The sequence below is a fragment of the Trachinotus anak genome, unplaced genomic scaffold, assembly GCF_046630095.1.
Source record: "Trachinotus anak isolate AG129_WGS33_773 ecotype Australia unplaced genomic scaffold, CSIRO_AGI_Tana_v1 ptg000032l, whole genome shotgun sequence".
NCBI classification, from domain to species: Eukaryota; Metazoa; Chordata; class Actinopteri; order Carangiformes; family Carangidae; genus Trachinotus; species Trachinotus anak.
In genome coordinates this window covers 24,121,619-24,147,709 of record NW_027273883.1, presented here as the reverse complement: position 1 = coordinate 24,147,709, position 26,091 = coordinate 24,121,619, and the positions used below count along the sequence as shown (strand labels likewise).

Here is a 26,091-nt window from a genome sequence, read left to right as displayed (position 1 = left end):
GGGCATTAAAACGATGTCCTTCCCTCGTTCACATTATTGGTTAGTTTTTATACGTTGACGAAAAATCCTTATCGTCATAGTTCTTGTCATGTTTTAATTGAGCTTTAGTCTAATCTTTTGTCATGAAAAAGAGAAAGTGGCTGTCATCTAATATTTTTTGTCATAGTTTTTATTCATGAAGCACACATGGAATGAGAGAGTCACGGTGAGATATGGAGGGAAAGACAGACAGAGAAAGGAAGTGAAGGGGAATAACAAAAATGCATTAGCAGCTGCAAGGGTGTTCGCACATGGTGAGCCAGTGCCTGGTCTAAAATTAAACCTCACCGTGGAAGGTGGCACAAGAAATGGGCATTTTATTCACACTCCAGACACTCAGTGGAGCACAGCACCGGGGCATCTTCAATAACAAAGGCTCTGGTTTCATCCCACTCCACAGGACACCAGGAGCATCTGTTGTCTCTAAATGAGCCCTACTTCTATAGAAGGAAACTACTTCTTAAGTCCACAAACCACAGCCCGTTTGTTTCATGTTATCCATCTGCGCACAGTTATAGTTATTTCACTAACTACTGCATTATATCTCACAGTTATTTCTGTTATTGTGTCCATCCTCTCTGTCCTCCCTCCCTCTCAGGCTTTTGAGGAAACTCTCCAGCTCTCTAACTCGTCCTGCACAGCACCTGTTCAGTGTGGCTGTGGTGCAGAGCCATTGCCTCCCCTACTGTTTAGGGAGTTTTCTAAAAATAACATCTGGGGAGGGCTGTATATAGCCAGGAGGCAGGGAAAACAAGGGAGCAGAGGGAAATTGGCTGCTTGTGTATTCTATCAGACCATGAGGGAATGTTAGTCAGATAGTTGTTGACTCTCTGATTCCCTGCCCGCTCCGGTTTGTCATGGCTGTGCACAAAATGAAGGGGAACTATATATTTAGCAGCCGTGATTCATACTCAACAGATTGCGCGGGTACAGAACACAGCATGTTTTTAGACTCAAATACAGTAGCATTTGCAATTTGCAATCAAGAATCAGATCGTTTTGCTTTAATAAAAAAGCAGCCCAATTCATAAGTTTTCTTGCTCTGACCCACCCAAAAGAATTAACCCACAAATATTAGACACTTGTAAACTGAACTCCAGCAATTATGTCACTATGATAAGTTTGTGAACAACAACTAAAATATCTCACAGATCTCTTTCATAGCTGCCCTTAATGTGCATCTAATGTGCAATGTCATTAAACTTAACAGGAAAAAGACTGAAATAAGTCTCCATTAAAGCTCACGACAACTACATACCTTTGGAAATTTTGTAGACTTACTCCCCACACATGCCAGTGGATGCAATGAATCTGAACTATCTGATTAACATAATTTTCTTTTGTCCTGATGAAGCCTCACTCCCGAAATGTGTCACTCAGTGGGGTGTTGATCACAGTTTTCATGTCACAGACCCCCACACAGACACATTAAACCATGCACCTGCAGAGAGGTGGGTTCAACCAAAATCACAGGCATATCTTCTCATGTGTAGTGAATTTAAAGTGGACAGATCTCCTACCCAAACACCACCCTCCCACCACACACACACACACCCACACACACACACACACAGATACCCATGAGGCAGTGCAGTGGGCCATAATGTGGATGCAGCCACTGTAACATACATTTTCGTTAAGTCGCTCAGATAGGCATGACTTCTTGTGACTGTTCACATCCCAGACTGGTGAGAGGCAGCCTTTGTTGTTCCTGACACACAGCAGCTCCTTTCAGCTTCTCAGCGAATCATACAGCTTCTCTCACACAGTTGACCCAGTGTTGTTGTTATCCAGCCCATTAATGAGCCAAGTAAAACCTTCTTTATAGGAAATGACAACAGTGCTGTGGTAACTGCTGTTTTACTTGGTTGAACAACAAATTAGATAACTAGCAACCTCGCCTCACCTCTGTTAGAAATGTCTCCACCGTGCTGTTGAGCAGAGATGAGTGCATTTACTTTATCTAGATTGGCACTGGCCACAGGCCCATTTCTTCAAACATTTCCAGTGCAGCCTCTGCACCCCCTGGAGCTCTGGATTCTGCCATTTTGAGTTAGTTATGTCATGCTGTCTCATTGAATGATGTGCATGATGTGTGTTATGGCAGAAAAGCCTGTTTATCTGAACAGGAAAAATCAAAGTTGAAACACTATCTGTCTCCATATTGATGGCAAAATAGTGCTTGTCACTCTAATCCAGTTATTTTTCCATAGGCAGTTTCTCACTGAGCTCTCCAGGGGTTTTACTGCTTCTAGATATTTTGATGTAAACTTATATACAATTCTAAAAAAATATGGCCATAAAGGATTTCTCCATATTGTCCCTAATATTTTTTAAGTTTATCAAACAACAAGAGTTCAGGCCGAGCTAAATGGTAACGACAAAGCTACCATGCTGATGTAAAGTAGCTGGACCTGTTTTGACCATCTTAACATGTTAACGTTTACCAATTAGTGGAAAACACAAGTACAGCTAAGTCTGATGGGAACTGTATTAGTTTTGCTGGTATTTGTCATGAAAAAAAAGTATTTAACATATTCAAATTTTGACCTGATGATGGTGTTTGGAAGTCAGAGAATTAACAAAGTTATTACAATTCATCCTAAGTACGACACAAAATCTCGTGGTAATCCATGAAATAGTTGTTGGGATATTTCAGCCTTGACCACAGCGGTAGACTAACCAAACTACTGACCAACTGACTGACTGAGGGTGGCAGCCCTAACGCTGCCGGTGTGGCTATTAACACAACTGTTCTGTGCCAACTGACAGCTTTTCTCTATCTCATATGATTGACAAATTAAATGATGAATTGTTTCCCTATTTTTTGTACACCTGCTTATACATTCTGCACTCCCTGTAAACCACATCTTTGTATCATATAGCCTACTTATGTTCCCTCTTACAGAATGAGGCAGCCCATGTATGGCAAGTCGGGACATTAAATAACTTTTGACTTCAACATCTACTGGCATTAAAGGAACTGATTAACATAAAAAGCCCTGTGGCGCAGTTTATTACAGTCTGTAAAATGACAGAAATACCAAAGCAACATTTTATAAAGAGAATTAGCTCGCTATGTAGCAAATCAGAAATCCAATATGAATGTCAGGTGAAGAGATAATAGGCCTGTTTCACAACACAAAACAATATTGCTTTGTCATTTGCTTTTCTGGCTTGTGAGCCATGATGTGTGACACAGGCAGCTCACTTGTAGCAAAATCCTCCAAATGGATAAAACTTAAGGAGGTGGGGAGGAGGACAGAGTAAGGGTCAGAGCACGGGTTATAAAGGCAGCGATCTCTGCACCTGCGTGGGTTATGGTTTGACCAACTGGTATCGTTCAACTCGTGCAGCTACACTTAGAAACAGTGATACCTTGGTGTAGTAAAAGTTGTCTTAAAAAAATTATTCTGACATGTAGGCCACAGTGCTGGGCTAAGAGGATGGAAGATTGATGGAGAGTTGTTACGTCTGACTTGAATCAAGAGTCTGTGAAAAGACACTAGTATATGCAGTGAAATGCTTACACAAAGAAAACAGGACTAAAAAGTGCTGAGTATCACACAGTGCCTGGCTCTGGCTTTAAAGCTAAGCGGCCGGTGCTGTTGTCTCAACACCAAGTCGTTAGGTGGACGCAACTTTTTTTTATTGCAGTGCAGAGGAGCTGCAAATTTCATGAGCCTCTTTCTCATGTGCAAAAGGAAGTTATCCATTATGTATCACAAGTTACTGTACAGTACATCATCATATACCATAAAGAAAGAATAAATGTAGTTTGACAGAGAGCTGGGAGGCCAAGCTTAATGATAATGTGTGCAGAGTCTTGCTGGTGCCAGGTGCCTGTGTGTGGATGCAGAGACCAAGTTGTTTGGGAGAGTAAGCTCCTACTTTATGTTTAGCTCCAGAAAAAACACAGACAGACACAATCCTCACTGAACCCTTAATGACAGCACAACATGCCAGTGGATTATCTTGTTTTATGCTGTCACAAATCAGAAAGAGCATGTTCTTTTTTTTTTTTTTTTTTATTAAAGGCTGACTGTTAAGGGATTGGGGGCAGCTGGAAAATGCAGACAAGTTTTAAATGACCAGATTACATTCAATATAGCTATACAGTTTTTTAATACTTTCAATGTCTCTGCAGCGAAGTAATTACACTTATGGATCCTCTAATTGCGTCTCATATTTCAAATTGCGGGAAGATAAAAGTAATATATCATATCAACAACAGCAAATGTCAACTTTCTTACTCAATAGTCCCTGTATGGATACCACTGATTAAAAGAAGAGTGCCACCAGCAGTGTATCAAGAAACGGGCCATTATAACTTTACTACGGTGCTAGCATAAGCTGCAGTCTTTCCATTGTAATGAATATACAGTGCATTGGTCTAGTGGAGCTGTCAACTTAAACACAGAGAACACAGTGTGACAGGCAACATCCCTTTGCCAACACTCTCAGCACCACTCAGCTCTGTATTACACTGCCAGCCTCCTCGGACCAGCCTATACACCACTCAGCTTTTATGGGAAACTTTGCTGAACTGCAGATTTGCGTGTGTGTCCGTGCATGCGCGTACCTGTGTATCTGTGTGTGTCCGTGCTAGGCACTGGATCTGCCCTGTCCTCTCATTAACACTCTCCCCATGTGGGCTGATCACACTCCAGTAGTGTTGCTGGTAATGTGGCTTTAAGTCTTTACACTGCAACATGATTCTCTTTCCACATTAAGTAGTGGACTCCAGGCTGTACTGATTGTTACCACACACTCATTTCAATTAATATTCAGACAGCGTGTATATGACTGTTTCCATAGTGATGAACCTGGTGTAGACTTAAAGGGAAAAAGGTGTTATTAAAAAATGAGGGTCGCAAACCTATCTGCATTATTCAGTGGCAGTTTCATCGTGTGGGAAAATCGTATTCTGAATGAAAAGGAAAAGCACCTAATATGCTCCGCTGTAATCGTAATGTTATATTAACCATAACCAGCTATTCTACTTAGGTCGTTAAACCAAAATATTAATTAACCGATACCTTCAGTCTGCATACTAGTCAGTTGCCTCACAACTGTATTATTAATATGAAGGCCCCATCTTAAAGAGACCACTTGTAGGTTTTGCTATTGCTACATAGCTAACATTAGCATGAACAGCTGTTTATCTACCAGTCTAGAAGAAGCACCGCAAGTTCGGCATCAAGCTTCTTTCCTTTACTTGCCCAGAGCAACCCTCTTGTTTTTGAAGTTAGCATGCTAACCAGCTAGCTCCGGCCTGGTCGGACTGTGTCACCACTTTCCGAGTCACTGTAGCGTCCAGTGTGCCTTGAAGAAGAAGCGCTGCTCAGTGGGCATATTATAACCTCTTGTGTTGTAAATGCAACAATGGCTGAAGCTGTCAATGCTAATGTTGGCTACGTAGCAATAGCAAAACTTACACATAGCTCCTTTAAAACTACACAGCTGTTTTTAAACTGTGAATCTGTAGTGCAAAGAGTTCTGTATTTCCAAAGGCAAATGAGAATTACCAAAGGTACTAATAGTCATGAATTAGTAAACTCCAGATGAATGCAAGGTGCTCTAGAAGTTAAACTGGCCAACTGCTCATAAATGAGGACATCACAATTCATCCTGTGGGTAAACTTAATGTTTGTACCACATTTCATGGCAATCCACCCAATACCAGAGGAGACATTTCATTAAAATCAAATGTTAACCTCATGGTAGCACTAAAGGAAAAGTAAAGGGATCAGCAAAGTCAGTAGGATTCATTCTCTGGGGATCACAAATGTCTGTACAAAATTTCATAGCAATCCATCCAATAATTGTCAAGATATTGGACTGAAGGGGCAGACCAACTGACTTTGAACTAAAACTGTGCCACTAGCATGGCATTCAGTACTGAAACTCAGTCATCACACTGGTGACAGTATCTAAACATTTCACTCAATATCAATCACCACCCCGGATATTTGAAAAATAAGACAGACTAATGACTTTATAACTGTTGATTGCAGCCTGACAAGTATATACCCACATGCAGTTACTGACACCACAGTGATGAAACAATATCCTGCATACTATCTACCACAATAAGACTGTATCTGTAACATTTTCTCAACAGCAGTGAAAGCACTTTGATCCAGTGCTCATGCAGCTGAAAACAGGAGGTCCTGCCTGAGCACCAGACATCCTGTCTTCCTCCTCCCTGCTGTCACATGCATTCAGACCCCAGGCTCACTAATCACACTGTGATTCATCCAACCACTGGCATTAAGGTTATTGCACTTTGAGCAATATTTCTTTTCCAGTCAAAGTTGGGAGTGGGAGGTTGTGTGTTTGTTTGTGTGTGTGTGTGTGTGTGTGTGTATGTGTGTGTGTGTGTGTGTGTGTGTGTATGTTGCAGTAGACAAAAAGAGGGCATGATGAATGGTATGGCTGCATTGGCTGGATCGATGGCGATGATACATATACATAATGTACACTTGTTGTAGCTTCCATAACAACTCTATGATCCATCCTGACTGCGACAGTAATGCAACGCTGTGACTCCACTGATGTGGGATGATCTACAAATGACTCCTAATGACCAGTGTCCAGTCATTATTATTATTATTACCCAATCACCCTTAATTAATGAAATAATCTTTGGACTGCCTCAAGAGAAAGCGCATGGTAGAAAGCAGATGGTAGAAAATGAAGCAGGGTTGGCATCAGTAGACTTGTGTCATCCACATTTATGGCACGAAAGCGCATCTTTATTGGTTTACGTCGCCTCTTGGAGCCCTGGCACTCGGCATCTCATCTCGGCAGCAACACTAACCTCTCAGGTTACAGATCTAATCAATAGCAGGAGAAGTGATGAGCTCAGCTACGAGAAACACAAACTCTGCATTATCAGATCTTCTTATTGAGCCAAAAGCAAAGAGTCCTGTTCATGAATCAAGATCTGAACAGGCTTTAGTGCAGGTAGAGGGAGTACACGTAAAGAAAGTTGTGATACTCTGGGTTAACATTCATATATTTAGAAACATTCTGGACAGAATAACATGCAGTATCAGTCGTGAGAAGTAACTAAGTACATTCACTCAAGAACTGTACTTGAAGCAAGCCTGTGTCACCTTTGCTGAACAATGGTCACGGTGTGCTAAATCCACAAGAACTCATAAAGTCATTATATAGCAATATAACATTTGCTAACATTAGCTGCTTGGTTAGTATCCTATTTTGGATAATGTTGACTAACTTTGGATTTTGGTAAAGTGAGTTTTACTGCTAGGTATATGTATATATATTTATATTTTAGATCTCAACAGGGCCAGGCTAGCTGTTTCCAGTCTTTGTGCTAAGCTAAGCTAATTGGCAGCCTTATATTTACCATCTAGACATGAGAGCAGTATCAATCTTCTCAACCAACTCCCTGTAACAAAGTAAAAGCCAAAATGTATCAAATTATGCCTTTAAGGTGTCACTAATAATCTAATACAACACTCAGAGAGGTCACTTTGCCTAATGACCACATGTTCCTTTGATATTCAAGTACATCTCCGGGTAATACTGGTAAAACTTTGAATTCAAGGCTTACGTACTTCTACAAGGCAGCATTGTTCTTTTTACTTAAGTAAAAGATCTGAAAACTTTCCCCACTACTGCATTAAATAAAGGCAATCTGTGAGTAATGTAAAATGCTCCACAAAGTGCACCTCCTGTCCAACCACAGTCTGTAATGGTGAACCAGTAATAGAGGCTGGTTCACCAGCACAGACGGCTTACTTTCCATTTAGCCAGACAGGTCTGCTGAGACTGAGGGGAAAAAATTATGAAGGCGTCTCCTCAAATCCATCTGCTTGACTAACTATTACACACAAGGGATGAGATTTGACTTGATGAACTGTGTCTCTCCTCAGCAATACGACAAAACTCATCTTACAAACAGTTTTAGGGCCAAATGCTTATCCTTTGCAATACAGCAAGCTAAGAATTAGAGCAGGTAAGAAAAGAATAATAACTCAATGGGAGAAAAATGTGAAATTCACCTCATAACTTCCCTTTGCCTTGGACCATGGCTTGGTCAAGGAGCTAAATAACCCATTTAAAACCACAGGTGAAAACAAACAAACCTTTTGTCAAACATTCACAGAAGCTCAGTGAGGAGGTATGACCATTGACCTCACCTTATTCTTTGCAGACAAACTAAGTAGTGTTGTGAGTGCAGCCCTGTACTCACCAGTGTCTGGTCAGAGCTGAATTCACACACAAAGTCATGAGTGCCTGATTCTACTGAAGTTGAGGCCTTCTGGTCTTGTGCCCAGAACTCATCTGACAGGGAAAATAGCAAATGGCACAAGTTTTCACAATAATCATCTGCCTTGCAGCCACTTTTATTGGCTTTTTGACCAAGCCAGGTAATTTTAAGAGTTACTTCTAACCTTTTTACACCAAAATTAATGTGGAAAGCAGGTTTTTTTTAAGTATGGGTAAACCCGCTAAATAAAGGTGACTGACTGCTTTTACACTGCTATGATGTTCTGGACTCACACCACTGCAGGGAGCAATTTCATCACATGTAGTTACAGAGCATGAACCCGATAAATATCCATGTCTACTGCAGAGTCACTTGACCTGGGTGTGAATGCAATTCCTTTGCCAAGAAAAGCCCGATGTTAGGCTTACCATTGGTTTCTGACAAGTGTTTTGGCTTTACTCTAGCAGTTCAATCTTTTGTCAAAATTAAGTTTGATCATTGGCTGCCAACATGGTTAACAAATCTACTCAGCTGAAGCTTTGGTGTGGTAAACCTATCCTTTGCTCAATAGTCTTTTTAGGTGTGTCATGCATAGACAAATACAAAGTAAAGCTCTTGGAAAGTTTTTAGCAACTGTTTGCCTCACAGGCTAGATTCATTTTCTGAGAACGTTTGAAAGAGTTCATTCCTCTCCAGGAGAAATCCTCCCACCCTGAGTCAATGAAGGAAGGAACAGCTTCTTCTGTCATTAACACAACCAAACTAAAAAAAAAGTCCATCAGCTTAAAAAGGCTTAAGAAAAACTAATGGGAAACAGTAAACTCAAACCTAAAGCTTGAAACCGTCCCTTTAGAAAATTCTAGCTGACGTCACATCTGTGCAGTCTATGGTGTAGTTTCATGTTTCCATAAGGAGGAAAATTAATACCAAAGGTGTGGAATCCTTGGGAATAGGAGACGCATGTTTCCTGAGGCTGAGTACTCTTTTCAGCTGGAGAGATGATTATGCGAAAGATGCTGTTGAGTCACTCAGAACAGGTCTTAATTACCCTCCCGTTAATGTCAACTGTGCTCAGCATTTGTGCTCATCATCTGGCCTCTTTCAAACATCTGTTGTAGAAATATTTCAGAGCTGGTAATCACAATATATGTATATAGCACTGTTCAGCCAGCTTGTTGGCCATAGGAGTGTCTGATGGCCACATAATGTCCAAGTTCTCCTTTGTCATCACACAGATGTCAAGTTGTAGCCACTAAACTTAGCACCTGGGTCTCTATTTTCAGCTGGATTTGTTTTTATCTCTAAACTGACATCCTTCCTCCTTTTCCTCACAGGAGATGCATCATCCTTTTAGTGGACAGACTGTCATCATTTTGGTGACAAAGTCCTTGGAGAACGACACGGTTTCAGTACGGTAATTGATCCTGTTGCCTCCTGAAACACAGATCAGTTTGTGTGGACAAAACATCCTTGAAAAGTCAGGGAACAGTCATAAGTTCAGACCCTGAGCGCAGTTCTGTACGAGCAAAGCAGGTGTACAGTGTTGTGGTCCGGCGATCCCACTGGGACTCCTGCCGCTTATGTTCCCTTGACAGAGCCATAACAGAACCTCCTAATGGCATGCAGGGCAAGTGACATGCTGATACCAACTGCTCAAGGTCTTTTTGGAAATTAAGGTGATTAAAATCACCCATTACAGTTCTGAGAGCAGCAGCAGATTGCACTTTCTGAATCATGCTGATAATTGCAGCAAAGTTGGTGTCAGCCTTAGGGTGAACGTTAACGGTGACAAATACGTGAACACCCCAGGGACAGAAAGAACTTGGAGATGCAGGGAGGTGTTCAGTGTCATGAGGACAAAGCTGCCCTTGCAACGTGGCACTAGTGAATCATCTGCTATTAATAAATAGTACGGCCACACAGTCTGTTTTGTGTTTTTAAAATGCATGTATTACAGTACCTAACAAAGGCAAGAAAGGAAGGAATTTTCAGGCAATGTTTCTTCTAGACCAGTCCAATGGAAACCTAGGAGTTTGGAACAGAACTCAAAAAGGGGTCACAAGATAAATCTGAGGGGTAACAAGACAAATAACAAAATAGGAAAGTGGAAAAAAAATAACATTTTTTAAAATACAAAATCTATTTTTTTTCTGTGTTCATCTAATCTTTGCTTTTTTCTTGTCAAGTACTGCATTTTTACCCAAAGCTTTACCTAAAAATTAACAAAATAATCACATTTTGGCTGATTTGGAGCCATGCAATTACCAATAGTGCTTCTAAAGTTAACATTGTTATATTTCAAGAGATCACATGCCAAAAAAGGTTAGGAATCACTGTTGTAGAGCATTTGCAAATTTGATTTATGGTATATTGCTCAATACTTAAAAGTAGAAGTCAACTGATAGTGGATTCTTAAAGGCCCATGTAATAATTGGAAAAAGCTGCAAGCTGATTAATCCCTGATTAGTCCCTCCATCCCACTGCAAAATAAAATGAAAATTAAAAAATTAAATAATAAATAATAAAATTAGACACTCAGCACTTTTGTTCCTCTAGCTGCCATCTGTAACGTAAGACACAAAAACTGTTGCACATTAAAATGGGGGGAAATGATACTGCAGATTGCTGTTGGAATAAGAACTTTTTAAAAATGTATTTAATAATTAGGCCTTTATTTGGGGTAAAATGCACAAACGCTAAAATTCATCAGACACAGCTCATCAAAATAAGATACCACAGCCTGAAGTGGGACTTGGTGGCTTACATCATTGGAATATGTTGTATTTACAATGGGCTATGCTCTGTTCTGCAGTGGCCAGGATTACTTCTGTTGAATGACCCGTTTATATCAGATCTTTATATTCGCGCCAATTAATCAGCCAAACCAGTTAATTGGTCGACCTCTGCTCAGAGCTGTGGCTTTGCACATTTTTAGTTCTATCGAGATAAAGACGAGAGATTTTGTAAAAAGAGAGATTGATATTAAACTGCACTCCTTCAGAAAAGAGTTGGTATTATTTTTTTTACCAATAATTCACTTGGACTTCTTTATTTACCAGCCAATCCTCCTTCCACATCAGAAATTTCATCAATACATATTAAAACTTCAGAACCTTGCATCGACTCTGCTTTAGAAGTCTGCAGCAGTATAGAGCACCTGTGTGCTATGGATGAAAAAGCAGTTCCAGGGATTTCAAATAAAAAGCAAATTATCCATCTGTCCATCTCATGTGAAAACCTTTCAGAATATACTGTCTTTGTAGTTTCTTCACACGCCTCTATAATCAGCCCAGAAGAAAGAAAATACGGTACACAAATATACACAACTGTATCTGTTTAACTAGTGTCATCTCTGAAAGAAAAGTCATATGCTGCTGATTGGATCAGAGAGAGGATGATTGGAGGGTGATCTGCAGGAGCATGCTGTGCTGTAGCTCCTGTGTTTTCAGTGTCTGCAGTGTGACAATTCTGTGTTTACAGTAGATACATGAAATCCTACCACTGTGTCTCTAATGTTATTTTTTAATCTCTCTGTTTGTACTTTTGCCTCAATACAGATAAGACTGTGGGAGTTTGACATCAGTCATCTCAATCACTACCGTGTCTGCCGGATAAACCAATACCTGTAATAACTGTGTGGTGTTAACATAGTAAAGACAAAGCAGGTGCAAAGCAGCCTTCACAATACAATTCTGCATGTTTAAATTCATCAGGTTGCATCTGAAAGCAAAATAGCATCTGTCCCAGTCCTGACAGACCAACAACTTTTCTGTTCCACTGACCACCCGTGTGAATTCACGACTTTGACACGCATTCCTGATAAATCACTGTTAGCAGAGAGGGCCTGAGGGCTCCCTAACAGACTCTTTAAGCCCTTTATGCAAACTTTACACACATTTGCTTGAGGGATAGTTAATTCTAATGCAACAACAGGATATGAATATCAAAAACAATGAAATGATAACTAGCTGCAGCCCTAAACCACATTTCACAGTCTTAGTTCAGCTAAAGGAGCTGGCTCAGGTGTCATCACATGACTTAAACGTGGAACTTCTCTCATGTGATAGCTCAGACAGATGGAGGAGGAGGAGGAGGAGGAGGAGGAGGAGGATGGTCTTAGCTGTCCAATGTGAAAGGCCAGTGGCAAAAACTTTCCTTGTAATATGCAGACTTTTATTCAGAAATCGAGCAGCCAACAATCACTTTCATTTAACTATATATAAAAACACAAGCTACACACTTTCCTGGCTGCAGAAATGTCTCGACCCTTAGGTAATGTGAGTTCACAAAGTGCTGTCCCATTCCTCATACAGCAGCCAGAGCCCACAGAGGTAACAACAAAGTCTGTTGCTTAGGGTTTCAGGTGGACGGTGTAACTGCTCCCTTTATCTGTGGTCTCCCTATTAAACACTGCACTGCCCACTCATGGTTCGTTCACCACCTCTGTGGCCACCCTCCTCTCAAACATCATCTCCCCACTTCGACTACCTGACTCCACATCTAGTTAGTCTCATTCTTTCGCCCCTGAGCGGGGCAGTAGCCTGCAGACACGAGCCGCCCCCGCGGTCCACTCTGCTGCTGGAAGAGAGAGGCACAGGGACTGCTAATGAACCCCACTGCCATCCGTGGCGTTTCAAGAGCAGCAGAGCATGCATCTGATTAATCTTTGTCCTAATTAGATCGAACAATTAACCTGCAGCGCCACAGAGATCTGGAGCCTGATGACTCTGCATGAGCTGAAAACCCCCCGTACATTAAACCGGAGCAGGGTGAGAGTGTGTCCTCACACTGCAACTTTCACTGTGTTTTCAGAACAACCAATTAATGCTAAGTAATAGTACACAGCATTCTGTGTGATATATCGGTGGAGCATGTGGCCGAGAGCTCAGATCCTTCCCTGCTCTTTCATTTCAACAGCACTACATTTCTACGCATTTAATTCAAAGTCCGAGAAGGCACTGATGGGTCTCATAATAAATTATGTGTGAGAGGCAAAGCAGAAAGGGAAAAAAAAATCCAATTTTCATTAACATGGAGATACTCCCCGATGTGAAAAGCCTTGAGGACATACTTGTTCACTCACTGGCTGGATGGTTTAAGCATGCACTGCTTTCTCATCTGAAATATTTGGAATGCCTCGGTTGTTATGGGCAGTGTGTCCTCACAACAAGCTGGACAGGCAGAGAGCAGCCACAGAGGACATGAATATAACCGATTCGTTACGAGTTAGAATCAGCTCAAAAACAGGACATCAGGCACGGTAGCAAACATGTGGACCCTCAGTACTATGACTACACTGGCCTGGAAGTCTTCTTCAACATGTGTGCAACAGCTAGTGTTACATAATGTGCTGGCCTTCCCTGTTAAGCTGACACATGTTTTGTGTGATGTATGTAAGCCTTGTGAAAACGGGGCTTGGGCAGACGGGGGTTCCAATTCTCCTCACCTTTAATTCTCTCGGAAATGTATAAAGATGACACCTTATTTCTGTTAAGTGTTGTTATTTACCCACTATAGCCGTACAGCCAGGTCACATGACAGGGACCCTGCGACATTAAGTGTCATGTTTTTAGGACCCTGAATTAGAAGAAACGTATGAAACGTCACTGTTTCTGCTGCACAGGCTGTTTTCTGACAGCAGCAGCAGCAGCATGCGTTTGACAGTTGTAGACTTCAGTCAGAGCTCCCGGGGTTAAATGTTATTTCATAAGTGTTTTCATTCGTGAATTCAATATGATTTTAAAATATTGCTGTATCTCAGTAAACCTAACTTCAGTATGCCAGGCTGTTCAAAGGCACTGAACGCGGTTAGTGACAGGGGGCTGCGGAAACAACTGGCATAACTAAGTTAAAGGTTTAAATTATATTGGAATAAGTGATACTTAACGAATAAAACTTAGCCGAAATTAACAGTGACACTTAATGTTTATTTCTAGATCTTATACTACATTCTACCTGGTAAGAAAATTATCCCTGCAACTAGGAAACGTTAAACTGACCGCTTTTCAAAGGGACTTTGGCACCACGCTCTGCAGGAAAGCAGACGCTGGAGGTTTGTTTCCTCCGGACAGTTGACAACGTGTTGTCCCAACCATCGGCTCACGGCTCTGAGTGTTAGACTGACCTGTCCTCGAGTGGAGGGGGACACTGTTGTGTGTTGTCCCAGCGTGGTGCTGCTGAATGGGAACAGCCTCCTGCCCGGGTCCGGGCCACAGTCTCTGAGAGATTGCGTCTCTGACGACTCTGGCGCCACTGCCCGTGATCCCGAGTATGTAGTCCATCCTGCCGCAGAACCGAGCTACTAGCCGCAACAGAGCTTTTAAAGCGCTGGGGAAGCCGCGGTCATTACACAGTGTTGGCACAAAGTCACAGGTTCGAACTCCTGGTGTGAAAAGCCGCTACTGCTCCACACATACCCAAACAGGAACTATCTGAAACACGTCAACAACTGCAAACTTTTTTTTGCCCCTAGTGGAATCAAGCTGTGCAACGCAGTTTGGCAACAGACTGGCTCCGTTTACACCAACCTACTGCCCCGTCGGCCGAGATCTGCAGTTCCGACAGATGGATGCACATTTAACACAGTCCCCAAATTTGATTTAGTCTACAAGAACCAACAGTAGGATAACTTTGATTTAGTAAAGACTGATTTTGTTAAACTATCCTTATTGCTAATTTTCCTGAGGAGCTAAGATAACTTTTTCCAGTTAATCCTAAAAAGCAGAGCAACAGGTCAGAGCGTAAAAGATATCAAACCTCAAATTTCAATCGATCTAAAGGCAACTACTCTGATTATCAATTCATCGTTTAAGACTATTTAAAGAAAAAAATGACCAAACATTTAATGGCTTCAGGTTCTCATATGGGAGAATCTGCTGCTTTTCTTGGCCTTACATAGTAGATTGAATATTTGGGGGTTTTGGACAGAGCAAGACATCTGATGACGTCACTCTGTGATTTGGGATATTATGATGAGCATTTTTTTTAAAAACTATTTTCTTTTTACTATTTTATTGACCAAACGATTAATTAATTTAATTGAGAAAACGTATCTTAAGTTTTTTTGTGTCTATGTCTACATTCTCTTACAGATATTTTTATAGGCCTCTTATAATTTCATTAGAAGGCTTATAGAGATTATTATAATTCAGATCATAGTTATTAACTACATTGTTTGTCATTTTAATTATATATATATATTTTTTTCTTCTTTTTTTCTTTCAAATAAATAAATAAATAAATATATGGGGAAATATGTGACCCAGCTCAGCCCACACCAATTTCCAGACTGTTGCTAGGATATTTCATAGCCATCAAGTGTGGGTCTTTATGGCACCCAGGAGAATGACATCCATCTGACTCCCACCATAATAACATTCTAATAAAGTGAGACGTTCACATTCAGAGCTTGAGCACACTTCTGTGCCCGCATGCGACGACATGGGGCACAGAAAGAACTGTAAGACCTGTGACATATAAGTGTCTCCTTATCTACTGAAGGATATAAGGAGATGGCATTTGCGGTAAATGAATGTGAAAAAGTGACAAACCAACAGACCAGAACAGGGTGTAATAATTGGGCAGCAGACTCAGGTAAGCAGTGAGCTGGAAAGGCTGTGATGCATTATTCATTTTAGGGGCAGAACTGTGGTGAGACTGGAGTCAGGAGCTGAAGAAGAAATCCTGTAATGCTTCAGGTGAGTTGGAGAAGGGATCAGGATGGGGTTATCAGGGGGAAGTGGCTCCATTTGTTCTTTCAATCAAATCAGAAAAAGTAAAGATGGGAGGAATTTTTCTTGGCCAGCTAAAATCTGATAGAAACAGCAGCTGATGTCTGTGGTAGGTGGGCTGAGGTTGATGCAGCTGTTATAATTGAACCAGCGAGACCTGAGACTGACTCAGAACCATGTTCACTACTGAGTGTGCTCCATCTGCTGGTTACACAGGATAGTGCAGGCTTTTAGTGTCAGTGAAAAGTCAGTATTTAGATGATCATTGGCATCATAATATAAAAATATAGATTATGTAATAATGTAATTCCTTGCAAGATAAAGATGTTGTCATTTGGTTATTAAGCATATTTATTACTTTTCTATAGAGTAGAGATGTCTGGTCCTTCCAAACTTGCTATTCTCAGCTGGAATCTGCCTTTACCTGACTGCTTTGGCTCTGTGCAGGGATGCATCTGCTGACTATTCTTAGTATTGATTAATCTGTTGATAACTTCAATGATTAATCAAAAAATAGTGAATAAAGTAGTCAGATATAGAAAGAAAAAAGAGCCCCTCACAATTTTCCTGATCCGAGGTTGATCTTGAAACTACTTTTTCTCCGGCTAACAGCCCAAAGGTATCTAGTTTATTCTAGTTTAGACTTAAAACAGAAAACCAGAAAATACTCCAATCTGAAGAGCTGGAATCTGTAAATGTTTCGATTTCTTTCTTGAGAAATTACTTGAACAATTAGTTTACTATCAAAATTGTTACTGATTCACTTTGTGACTAATCAGTTAATCGACAAGTCATTCAGCACTTCAGCTGAGTTGGAGTTCTGCAGAAAAACCCTCTAATTAAAATAATTTGGTCGTTTAGTAACATTCAAGACGAGCTTAATTGCACATAACATGCAGCGTGTCAACCAGCCAAGCCCCTCGAACACCTAACATGTAATCTTCAAACCTGTGTCCTTGATCCTTGCTGCCATTTCAAACACTGTTGTGAACAACTGTGACACTGATGTATTAGACTGTTGTTGAACTTTCAATCAGGGATTTCATTTGGCCCTCTGTTCCTCTGTGACCTTGCACAGGGCCTGCTGGTACACTTGGCACTCAGACAGTGTATTTAGGCGGGTCTCAGACTGGCCCCGTGCCACCCCACAGAGCCTTGTAGCTGCGTGATATACTGTGTTGCTGTGCAGCTCCCAAGAGCAGTCATCAAATCATCCATAACGTCCTCAGAGGGAGCCTGACTGGGTTCCTCCTGCATTCCTCTGCATTTCAACCACATCGGTTTAAAGATATACTGTACTAGCAGTTCAGCCTCAAGAATAAAGGCTTTTTCTCTTAGAACATCTCCACTCTCTAATTAAGCTTCAGCGTGACCAAAGACAGAGAATGAGAGAATTCCCTCTGTGCTCATCCAACAACATGAGCCTCATTGCATGGAAATTATGCATTTTACTTTGGTCTATTTAAGTTAGCATGTTTGATGTACTGCCTGTTCTGTGTTTTATAGGTGATTAGACTGAAGCCAATTAGTTAACTGACATCCATTAGGGGGTTATGTTTTTCTGAATTTTTGCAAATTAACCAGTTTGTTTGTGGCTGATAGGTCATTATAGTCTTCTTTTGACTATGCTGTATCCTCGAGGGGATATGCTTTAATTTGTGAATGTTTATATATGCATGCACAAGTCATCAGATCACCTTTCTTAACACTTTTCTAATGTGATCAGATCAGTACTGTGCAACTATATACAAACATATGCACAAATTTAATTGTATCCCCTCTGAGCTATTGCGCATGCATGCACAAGTCACCTTTCTTATCCATTTTCTAATGTGATCAAATCAGTACTTCACAGTGTGGCACTATTAAGGGAATCATTTTGTTTAATGACTTTAAAATGGTGAAGTCTTGTTATACAAGAACTTGTATAAAAACCTCCTGGTGTCAGCAGCTGCCAGTGAAAGCCCTGAGAGGGTCTTGTGTGTGAGGCTTTGTCATCGTCCCGGATCGGGGCGCTGCGGAGTGAGTCCTAATCTCAACAGTTTCCAATTGAGAGCCAGGTAGGCTGCAGCCTAATCCTGAGACGAGGAATGCTTTCATTACAGAACAACAAACATGAAGGCCGCTGGGGAGCTGCTACTTTTCTGCTGTCAGTGGACAGACGGAATACACAAGCAAGGTTACGTAAGCAGAGCTGCAGCACACATGCTGGTGTGTACTGCTGCACTGAAATGGCTGTATTAGTATGTGCACGCACGCGCACGCGCACGCGCACGCGCGCACACACACACACACACACACACACATTTTCACACAACCACAATCTGCTCCTTTCTCCCAGACATTTCCCGTTTACAGTGGAAATCACTATGACATGAATGCAGCAGAGAGTTCACTCATGTGACACAAATGCACCTGCTGGCAAACACAAACAAGCCCTTCAGTGTGTGGTAATTGGGAGGAATCACTGAGGTATGTGAGGCAGAGGAGATGGCTTAAGAGTTTTCTCAGAAGTGATGAATCTCACATGGCATCTCTTGGAGTGTAAACACCGAACGTACAGCACACACTGTCCTGCGTTTCACGAGCGTTCTGCTCTATTATCCCGCAGCCTGTACAAGAGGCATAAACAAGATGACGACCAATAAAGACAGTTCGCTGCTGGAGGAATCAGGCGGAGGCATCCAGACAATGGCAGCAATCACAGGTGTTTAACAGCCCTTGTCAGAAAATCCCACCCTCTCTGAGGTCTTTCATTGGGGAAGTGAAGCTTTGCCTCTCAAAAGCTGTCAGCTCCACAACAGATGAACATGTTTTTCACTCTGGCAGCAGGACCCAAATATTCATAAGAGGGAAATGTGAATCAAACGTTGTGTGGTGCCTTAAGACTGCGACAATGCCAAGCTGATTCACCAGATCATCTGGAGGAATATGGCTCTTTAATTACTCAACACTGTGGTTACATAAGTCTGACTGCTGTCACTCAGACTTTGTTTATCGTTCCTCTTTATTTCACATGCACATTGTTCAAAATCTCCCACCTCGCAACTTATGTGGGCTGCAGTTAACAAACTGTACCAGCATTTATGGAGTTTGGCTGTATGTATGGGAGGATGAGTCACTGTCCAGTATGTGACGTCAGCACTGATATTAAAATCAATCTCAGCTTTATCAATGAACATTTAAACAGAGACGATTAACATCATCTTAAAACTGGGTCAGTAATTTGCAGCCCTGCTAAATGAATGGTTAAAGGAGTACCGTAGTTTAGGAGTAGAAGTAGTTTCACTTTGAAAACATAGACGTAATATATTTATAGTGCTACACTGGTCATTTCACACAAATAAACACTCAGTAAATAAGCTAGCTAGCTTTTTGTGCTAAGCTTACTTATTCTTCTCATTTAACTCGCAAGAAAAATTCCCAAAATGTTCATCTATTTCTTTAATTCTAAGAATGACATGAATATAAAACACTTTTGAAAAACTTCCAGTGGTAGAGATCTTGATTTCTGTGGACCTTTAATGTGACCTCCACCCATTCATCTGTTCTCCCTACTCCCTTTTATCCCTTTGTAATGGGGAGGCTGGTGCCTATCCCAGCATGCAACAGGTGAAAGGTGATAAAATCGAGATGAGTCACTCGATTGTTGCAATGCTAACACATATGAGACAGATGAACACATTTGCACTTTTACCAAGGAGTAAAGCAGACTTTCCTATTCTTCCCCTGACCTGTAATACTTTGGACTGTGGGAGGAGATGGAAGCGGATGGTGGGTGGTGTCAGGTGGTGTCCTGGTGTCCCATTGGTTAAAAAGCATAGAACTATTAGATCCCTCCTAGGGTCCACTCCTTAATAGCAAAGCCCCTCCTAACACATTTTCAGTCTCTAACTATTCAATGAAAACAAGATGCAAAGAAATGAGGACAACAATGATCACAAATTAGGGCTTACATGACAATATTTTTACCAAACTGTCTCCATGACAACTGAGTGACTCCAACAGCTGATGAAGGCCATAAAATTTAGTTAAAACTTTTTAGTTGAAAACTTTGAAAACTTCATTAAGATCCTTCAGGCTCACACCGAACATGGTTTTTTTCCAGTATTGTGAAATATTGGCCTTAAAGTGGACCATCATGGTGACAGTTACCCAGAACACCACTGGGTCCTGGCCTGTAGCGAATCACAGAGGGAGTAAGGGTGCCAGTTGTTTCCAAGGCAACCTCCCATCCCCTCCCCAGCTGTTACCAAAGAGGCGCCTCTTCCGCTACAGGCTAATGAATATTGTGTCAAAAGGTCAAGGCACGACTCTAAGAGGAACAACTCATAACAGTACTGCCACATCTACCACAGCATTATCCTGCCACGAGAAAAAATAGGACAGAAGCAAAACAACATAATCACATCAGAGACACTGTCCTAATTTTAGAAGATAAGCCGCCTGTCACAGTCAATTGTGCTCTTTTCTGTATCCGGGTTTTTCCCTTTAACTAATTCAGGAAAACCCTGGCCAAGAGTTTTTATTCACTTTAAGACCAAGTGTGACCAAAGGAGCCAAATATATCATCAAAAAAGTGGATTTTTTCTTGCTACGAATGTGTTATGTAAAGTGAAGAGAATACAGAGTATGTTCTTGCTGCACAAAAAAGTCCCCGCATTCAGTTAATACATGATGTCAGAGTGTGGAAATAAGCTTCCGTATTCCAGCTTAATGCCTCAAGAAGAGACAGGAAACAAGGAGGTGATGGCTGAGGTGTTGTTTTGCCATGCAGTCTGACACTGACCTGCTGCCGCAACATTTCAACCCGCTGTTATTGCCTGGGCTTCTCTCTCAGGACAGTTCTACAGGGTGCCTAGTGGTGATCGATGAGCGGTGGCGTCTGGGCAGGCTATCTTTCACCGCCACTTCCACTGCCCCCGCTCTTGGTCATCTATCCTCTGTGGGTGTCTGCGCTGTCTGAGGCTGCCCCAAGAGGCTGGGTGGCCCCGACGACTGATGACCGCAGGCTTAGCAGGAAGAACACATCCGTCTGCTGAGAGGCGTGCTCTCTCTCCTCCAGTCTTTTTCTTTGTGTATGGATTGCATTTCATTCCCCCAGTGAGTGTGCTGCTTATAATGAGGAAACACTTAATTTCAGGTGCAGAAAAAGAAGAGGAAAGAGGAAAAACAAAACAGTGGTGGACGACAAACAACGAGGGTGAGGGAGGATGGGAAGAGGAAGGGACATGCATCAGACACGCACCGCTGCTCGCTCCATACAGGGCAATTTATTAAAATAATAAAGCCCAGCCTTGTGCTGAAGGTTGAGCCCACTATAAACCTGACAGGGAGACAGACACAGAGGCTACAGGACTGAGCCACTGTCAGGCAAACAAAGTAAACAAATGCTCTGTTATGTCAGTGTCCACTTTATTATCAGCACTGAACCCTTTGGAAGGAGTTAATTGCTTTCTTTTAAACGCAGACACAATCATATATTTCATCATTACCCCAAAAAGCCTCTCATGAATCACTCGGCTACAACAGAAGCACGAAGATTGCTCTACATGCGCCTCTTCGCCTCGATGGGCATTAGAGTCAGGCTGCAGCTAGTTCCAGCAATGCACTATGGGAGGAAATTAGAACCAAATGGACATCTTAAATATGACAGAGACAGTAAGAGGCTCTGCACTGTCTCTATCTGCTGTAAAACTGTCTTCACCCTGGACACTCCTCATCTATCACCTGATATCGTCTGCTCCACAAGTGTGCTAAATTGGATAATGAATCTGTCTCCCCGGGAGATGCAGTAGATGGATAATTTGTTGGTTAAATTATGAGCCGGGGACATATTGCATCATTCGAGGTGTGAGACATTAGTGTGGTTAAATGGATGCAACCTTTCGGAGTCCATAGGAGTAACATGAGTGAATTAGGACCCAATGAAGGCATAATTAACTGTGCCGGAGGGGGGGGGGGGGTGGGGGTGGGGGGTGACACACACTCATTAATAAGAGTCACAAAAAGTCAGCTAATGATACATTCTTGAGTCAAATAAGCTGCTGAGGTATCGATACACGGGTTTTAAAGTTGCTATCCATGTGGATGAAAATCATTTTGCTGATATTTTGCTTCCATCACATACTATGTGTACAGTTTTTTCTTTTTTTCTTTTTTAACAATATCCTATACTGTGGGACCAAAACACAAGTCAATACATTTATGTCGTGCTGAGAAAGCGCGGCTTAAAGCGTAAGCATTATTACTGTCTTTTATTACACAAGTGAGAGCTGAGATGATGCTGAGCAAGAGCTGACTGTGTTCTTTTCTTTACTGACTTTGATACAGTTCTACCTTTATAACTTAGATGCTTTTCAAAATGGCAGTTTTTTTTCTTTGTGAGAGTTCTTTTTCTCATATATAGAGCAAGAGTCAATAAAATCCTTTTGGTACAGACAGAAAAAGAAGGTGCAAGGAGTAGAGGAAGAAAAAGAAAGTAAGAAAGCGTGTGGGGCAGTTTGGAAGGTTAAAAGAACAGTTCACATTTCAGGGAATACTGCAACGAGAATATAGATACCAATCATATGTGTGTTAAATAAGAACAGAGTGAGAGGTAGGAGAGCGTTAATCTTTATTAGCATAACGACTACAGCAGAAGCAGTTAGCCTCGTTCTCTCCATAGTTAAAAAATACAACTACATCAGTAAACCCCTACTCTGTACTCCCTTGCGGGCTCCTCCTTGGGTCGGGCACGTGGCTACCGGGGGGGGGGCATGCTGCCGCGGGTCCTTGGGCTCTGGGGGTGGCTGGGAGTCTCGGTGGCCTGGTTTCTGGCCACCTGTGCCTTTGGTCTGGGGGGGCGCCTACAAACATATGCCACTCATATGCCACTCCTAAAACCAAGAATGGTCATGTTTATATCTCTGCTGGTGCACTGACTCAGATAAACCAGGCAGAGCATGTTAATTCATTAGCCACTGCTTCAGCTCCCCTCAGCTTTATGGGGCTTTATATTTTTGTCTGGCTCGCACTGTTTTCAGTGAAGAAACCCCATTGTACACTACCTGCTCAGCTTCAAACAGCTGATAGAGGAAGTTAGCAATCATAAGGACTTGTGTTCCACTCACGCTACATGACTCTACACACTGCCCGAAGCGTATTTTCACACTTTAACTGTATTTCATGTCTGCATTTACCAACCCCAACAGTGTTGCTAGTATTGTTTTACCCTGTGACTCTCTCTGTGTGTGTGTGTGTGTGTGTGTGTGTGTGTGTGTGTGTGTGTGTGTGTGTGTGTGTGTGTGTCATCATGTTAAAATGTGGTTTGGGAGTCAGCTTCTGTAGTGAGAACTACCACAGAGACAGTTTTTCTTTGGCAGGTGTCTGTATGTTGTCTGTTCGTGGACAGATTTAGTCAATGCAACAGTGTCACAACTGTGCAAGATAGAGACACAAACTTTACAGGTGTGTAGTTCAGATCAAAATGAAGGCCCAGGTCAAAAATGGGTGTGGTCAGACCCAAGAGTAATAATGTGGTAATATGGACTGAGTGCTCATGGGTGGGAACGTCAACATGTTGACAGGCGTCGTGGCTGGTGTGATGCCATCAAAAGATGGTTGGTAGTTGTTCACTTTGCTCTGAGCGGGTGATGCAGGTGACCTATAACTCTGTACAGTGGCTGAACTGCGTAGACAGACACACACAGATGACCAGAGGTAGCACTGCTGCTACTCTGCTAGCGTGCTGCTCTGCTACACTGTCTGTGTCGACAAATTCTTACAGTAAGATGCACACAACGTGTTACAGTTGCTAGGGGAGGTGTTCCTTCTTGTTCACGCTCCAGCTCTCAGGGCAGTATGAGAATGTTGTACATGCTTGGACAGATGACATGGCGACATGCTTCAGTCAAGCCAATGTGGCAGATTAATGCCCACAGCCTCCGCTTTGTCATGTCTGAACAGGAGAGTGATTCCATACCTGAGGCTTCACATAGAAACTGTCTGAGCACTGAGGGGCATGACCCAGCATGCACTGTACAGTATATGTATTGTGATCTATGTGTTACAATCTTTTGGACTGCTCCACAAATATGCAGTACGATGACAAAAAGAATTGAAGGCATAACCAGGTTTCAGATGAGGCAACAACACAAACAAAGCAGGCTTCTTGTTTGTTCTTCAAGGTTTGTGTGTTCTCCACAGCTGTACCTCCAGTAATACTTTGTGCAGCCAGAGTGCAGAAAAGAAGGAGGCATTCAGACCTGATGTATGTGGCTTCTGCTGCTACGCCTCTTTGTGATAGTCTTCCAGAGCCCTGCCATCCAGCGAACGTCCAGAGCAATGACCCGTGTGGGGAAGACAGCATACTGCACTGGCCGGCTAAATCCTGTCCTCCAGCTATTCTTCCTCTTGGATAAACCAGTGCATAGCAAACAAGGCCCTGAAGCATGTACAATACAGAGTCGTCCACAGTCTAATAAGAAGAGCCAGAGGAGGATGCAGAGGGAGGGAGGCAGGGCTCAATGTGGATGGGGATGAGTTATAATCATGTCCTGTTTGAAGCTCAACTCCAACCATTTTTGGCCTGGATCCAGCGTCTTCTGTCACTATACCGACTGATTCAGTAAAAACCTACAGGTTCGAAGGATGCTACAAAAATTACACCCAAAAGAACTCAAAGCATGTCTCTTTCAATACGATGGACCTCCCTAGGGTCAGCTGAGAAAAAAGAGCAATGTGTAAATCTATACTCTTGGTCTACAAATCCGTGTGCTCAGTTTATAAACTGTGCTCCGACATTCATAATCCATGTCAGTGGTTTTGTAAAACCTACGCACAGATTACAAATAACTTCTTTCTTCAGAAAACCAGGAATGGAGCTCACACAGAGCTCAGTGAGCTAGTACAGTAAATGGACCTTGAACTTTCAACTGCATCTTGTGGTCAGACTGTGAAAGCTGATTGAAAGCACAGGAAATAGAAAGTGGACCTTGAGTTTTATTTGTTTTCCTCAGTCTGAATAATAGTTCAATGACAGACTGACTATAGATGAAGAAAGAACTAGGTTTGTTTTAATTACAAATGTGATTAATGATCCACATTTACACAACCCGTGACACATAGGCAGAGGCCTGCATTTCAAATCCACACAAGTGAAACTCATCAGTTTCCCCTGACACTCCATGCCTCTGTAAATTCAATTAAGTGTTATGTAAATATCATCCATAACTGTGTAATGGTTTATCTGCTCCTCAGAGTCATTGACTTATTTATTCAGTTCTGAGAAAGAAACGCTGATTTGCACTGGCTGACTCCACATAAACAGGCTGTCTTCTGTTTTCAGCTCAGCTCAGCACCAACACATGTACATTAGATGGAGGCAAAAATAGAGCTGTTTTTAAATAATAGAAGCCCATAAATTCATGAGCAAAAGGGAAACAAATATCAACAGTTATGTGAAGTGGCAGGTCTTATTTTCCCTCTGCTGTGAAATGAATCAATACCAGGGGCTGGTCCTGGCGTTCCACACTGGAAAACTGCTTACTCTTCATTTGAGCTATATGTAATCAATCCTAGCCAGAGAATGGCTTGAGCCCTTTCCAAACTAAGTGGGGAAACAGTGGGATTACTAGCTCTGTGGCATTTATAAATTGCACCCAACGAGAAGAGGGCCACCAAGAGACTCCCGGTCAACATAATTACACCAGCAGGCCAATAAATCCGACCAACAGATCTTTTACAGTAGCACTGTAGTAAATTCAGCAGAGAGCTGCTTTTCCCGACATTGCTTTCTTGCACTACGGAAGAAAACATTTATGTTTTTGTTGCTGTCTACATTAAAAAGAAACAAACAGTGGCCTTGGTAGCTACAAATCTCTGCGGCCTTCGCCTGTGGCCAAGCTATGAGTCAGAGCAGAGATTTAGATCTACACGCTGTTGACTCATGCATATGAGAGCGGAGTGTGCGGCGCATGAAAACCTGCATTTAGTACCCTTGAAACAGGTGAATGTAAAGCGCTACTGAAGTCCATCTAGTATTGTTCACAAAGGAGTGGCTTAAAAGCACAGAATTGATTTAAGGACTACATGCAC

The 26,091-nt window shown here is 42.0% G+C and overlaps 1 protein-coding gene across 5 annotated transcripts in view; it reads right to left on the bottom strand.

Moving 5' to 3' along the window:
• oxr1a (oxidation resistance 1a) overlaps window positions 1-26,091 on the bottom strand; it is a 167,404-nt gene that overhangs the window by 53,548 nt on the left and 87,765 nt on the right. Inside the window, exon 1 of one of the 5 annotated variants that reach the window (XM_071468219.1) lies at window positions 14,409-14,995. The exons of 3 other annotated variants lie outside the window; for them this stretch is intronic. In XM_071468219.1, the coding sequence (XP_071324320.1) occupies window positions 14,409-14,565 (157 nt within the window). In that variant the 5' untranslated portion in view covers window positions 14,566-14,995. Of the gene's footprint in view, window positions 1-14,408; window positions 14,996-26,091 lie in introns of those variants that run through there. One more of the 5 variants, XM_071468223.1, reaches the window with a different exon arrangement.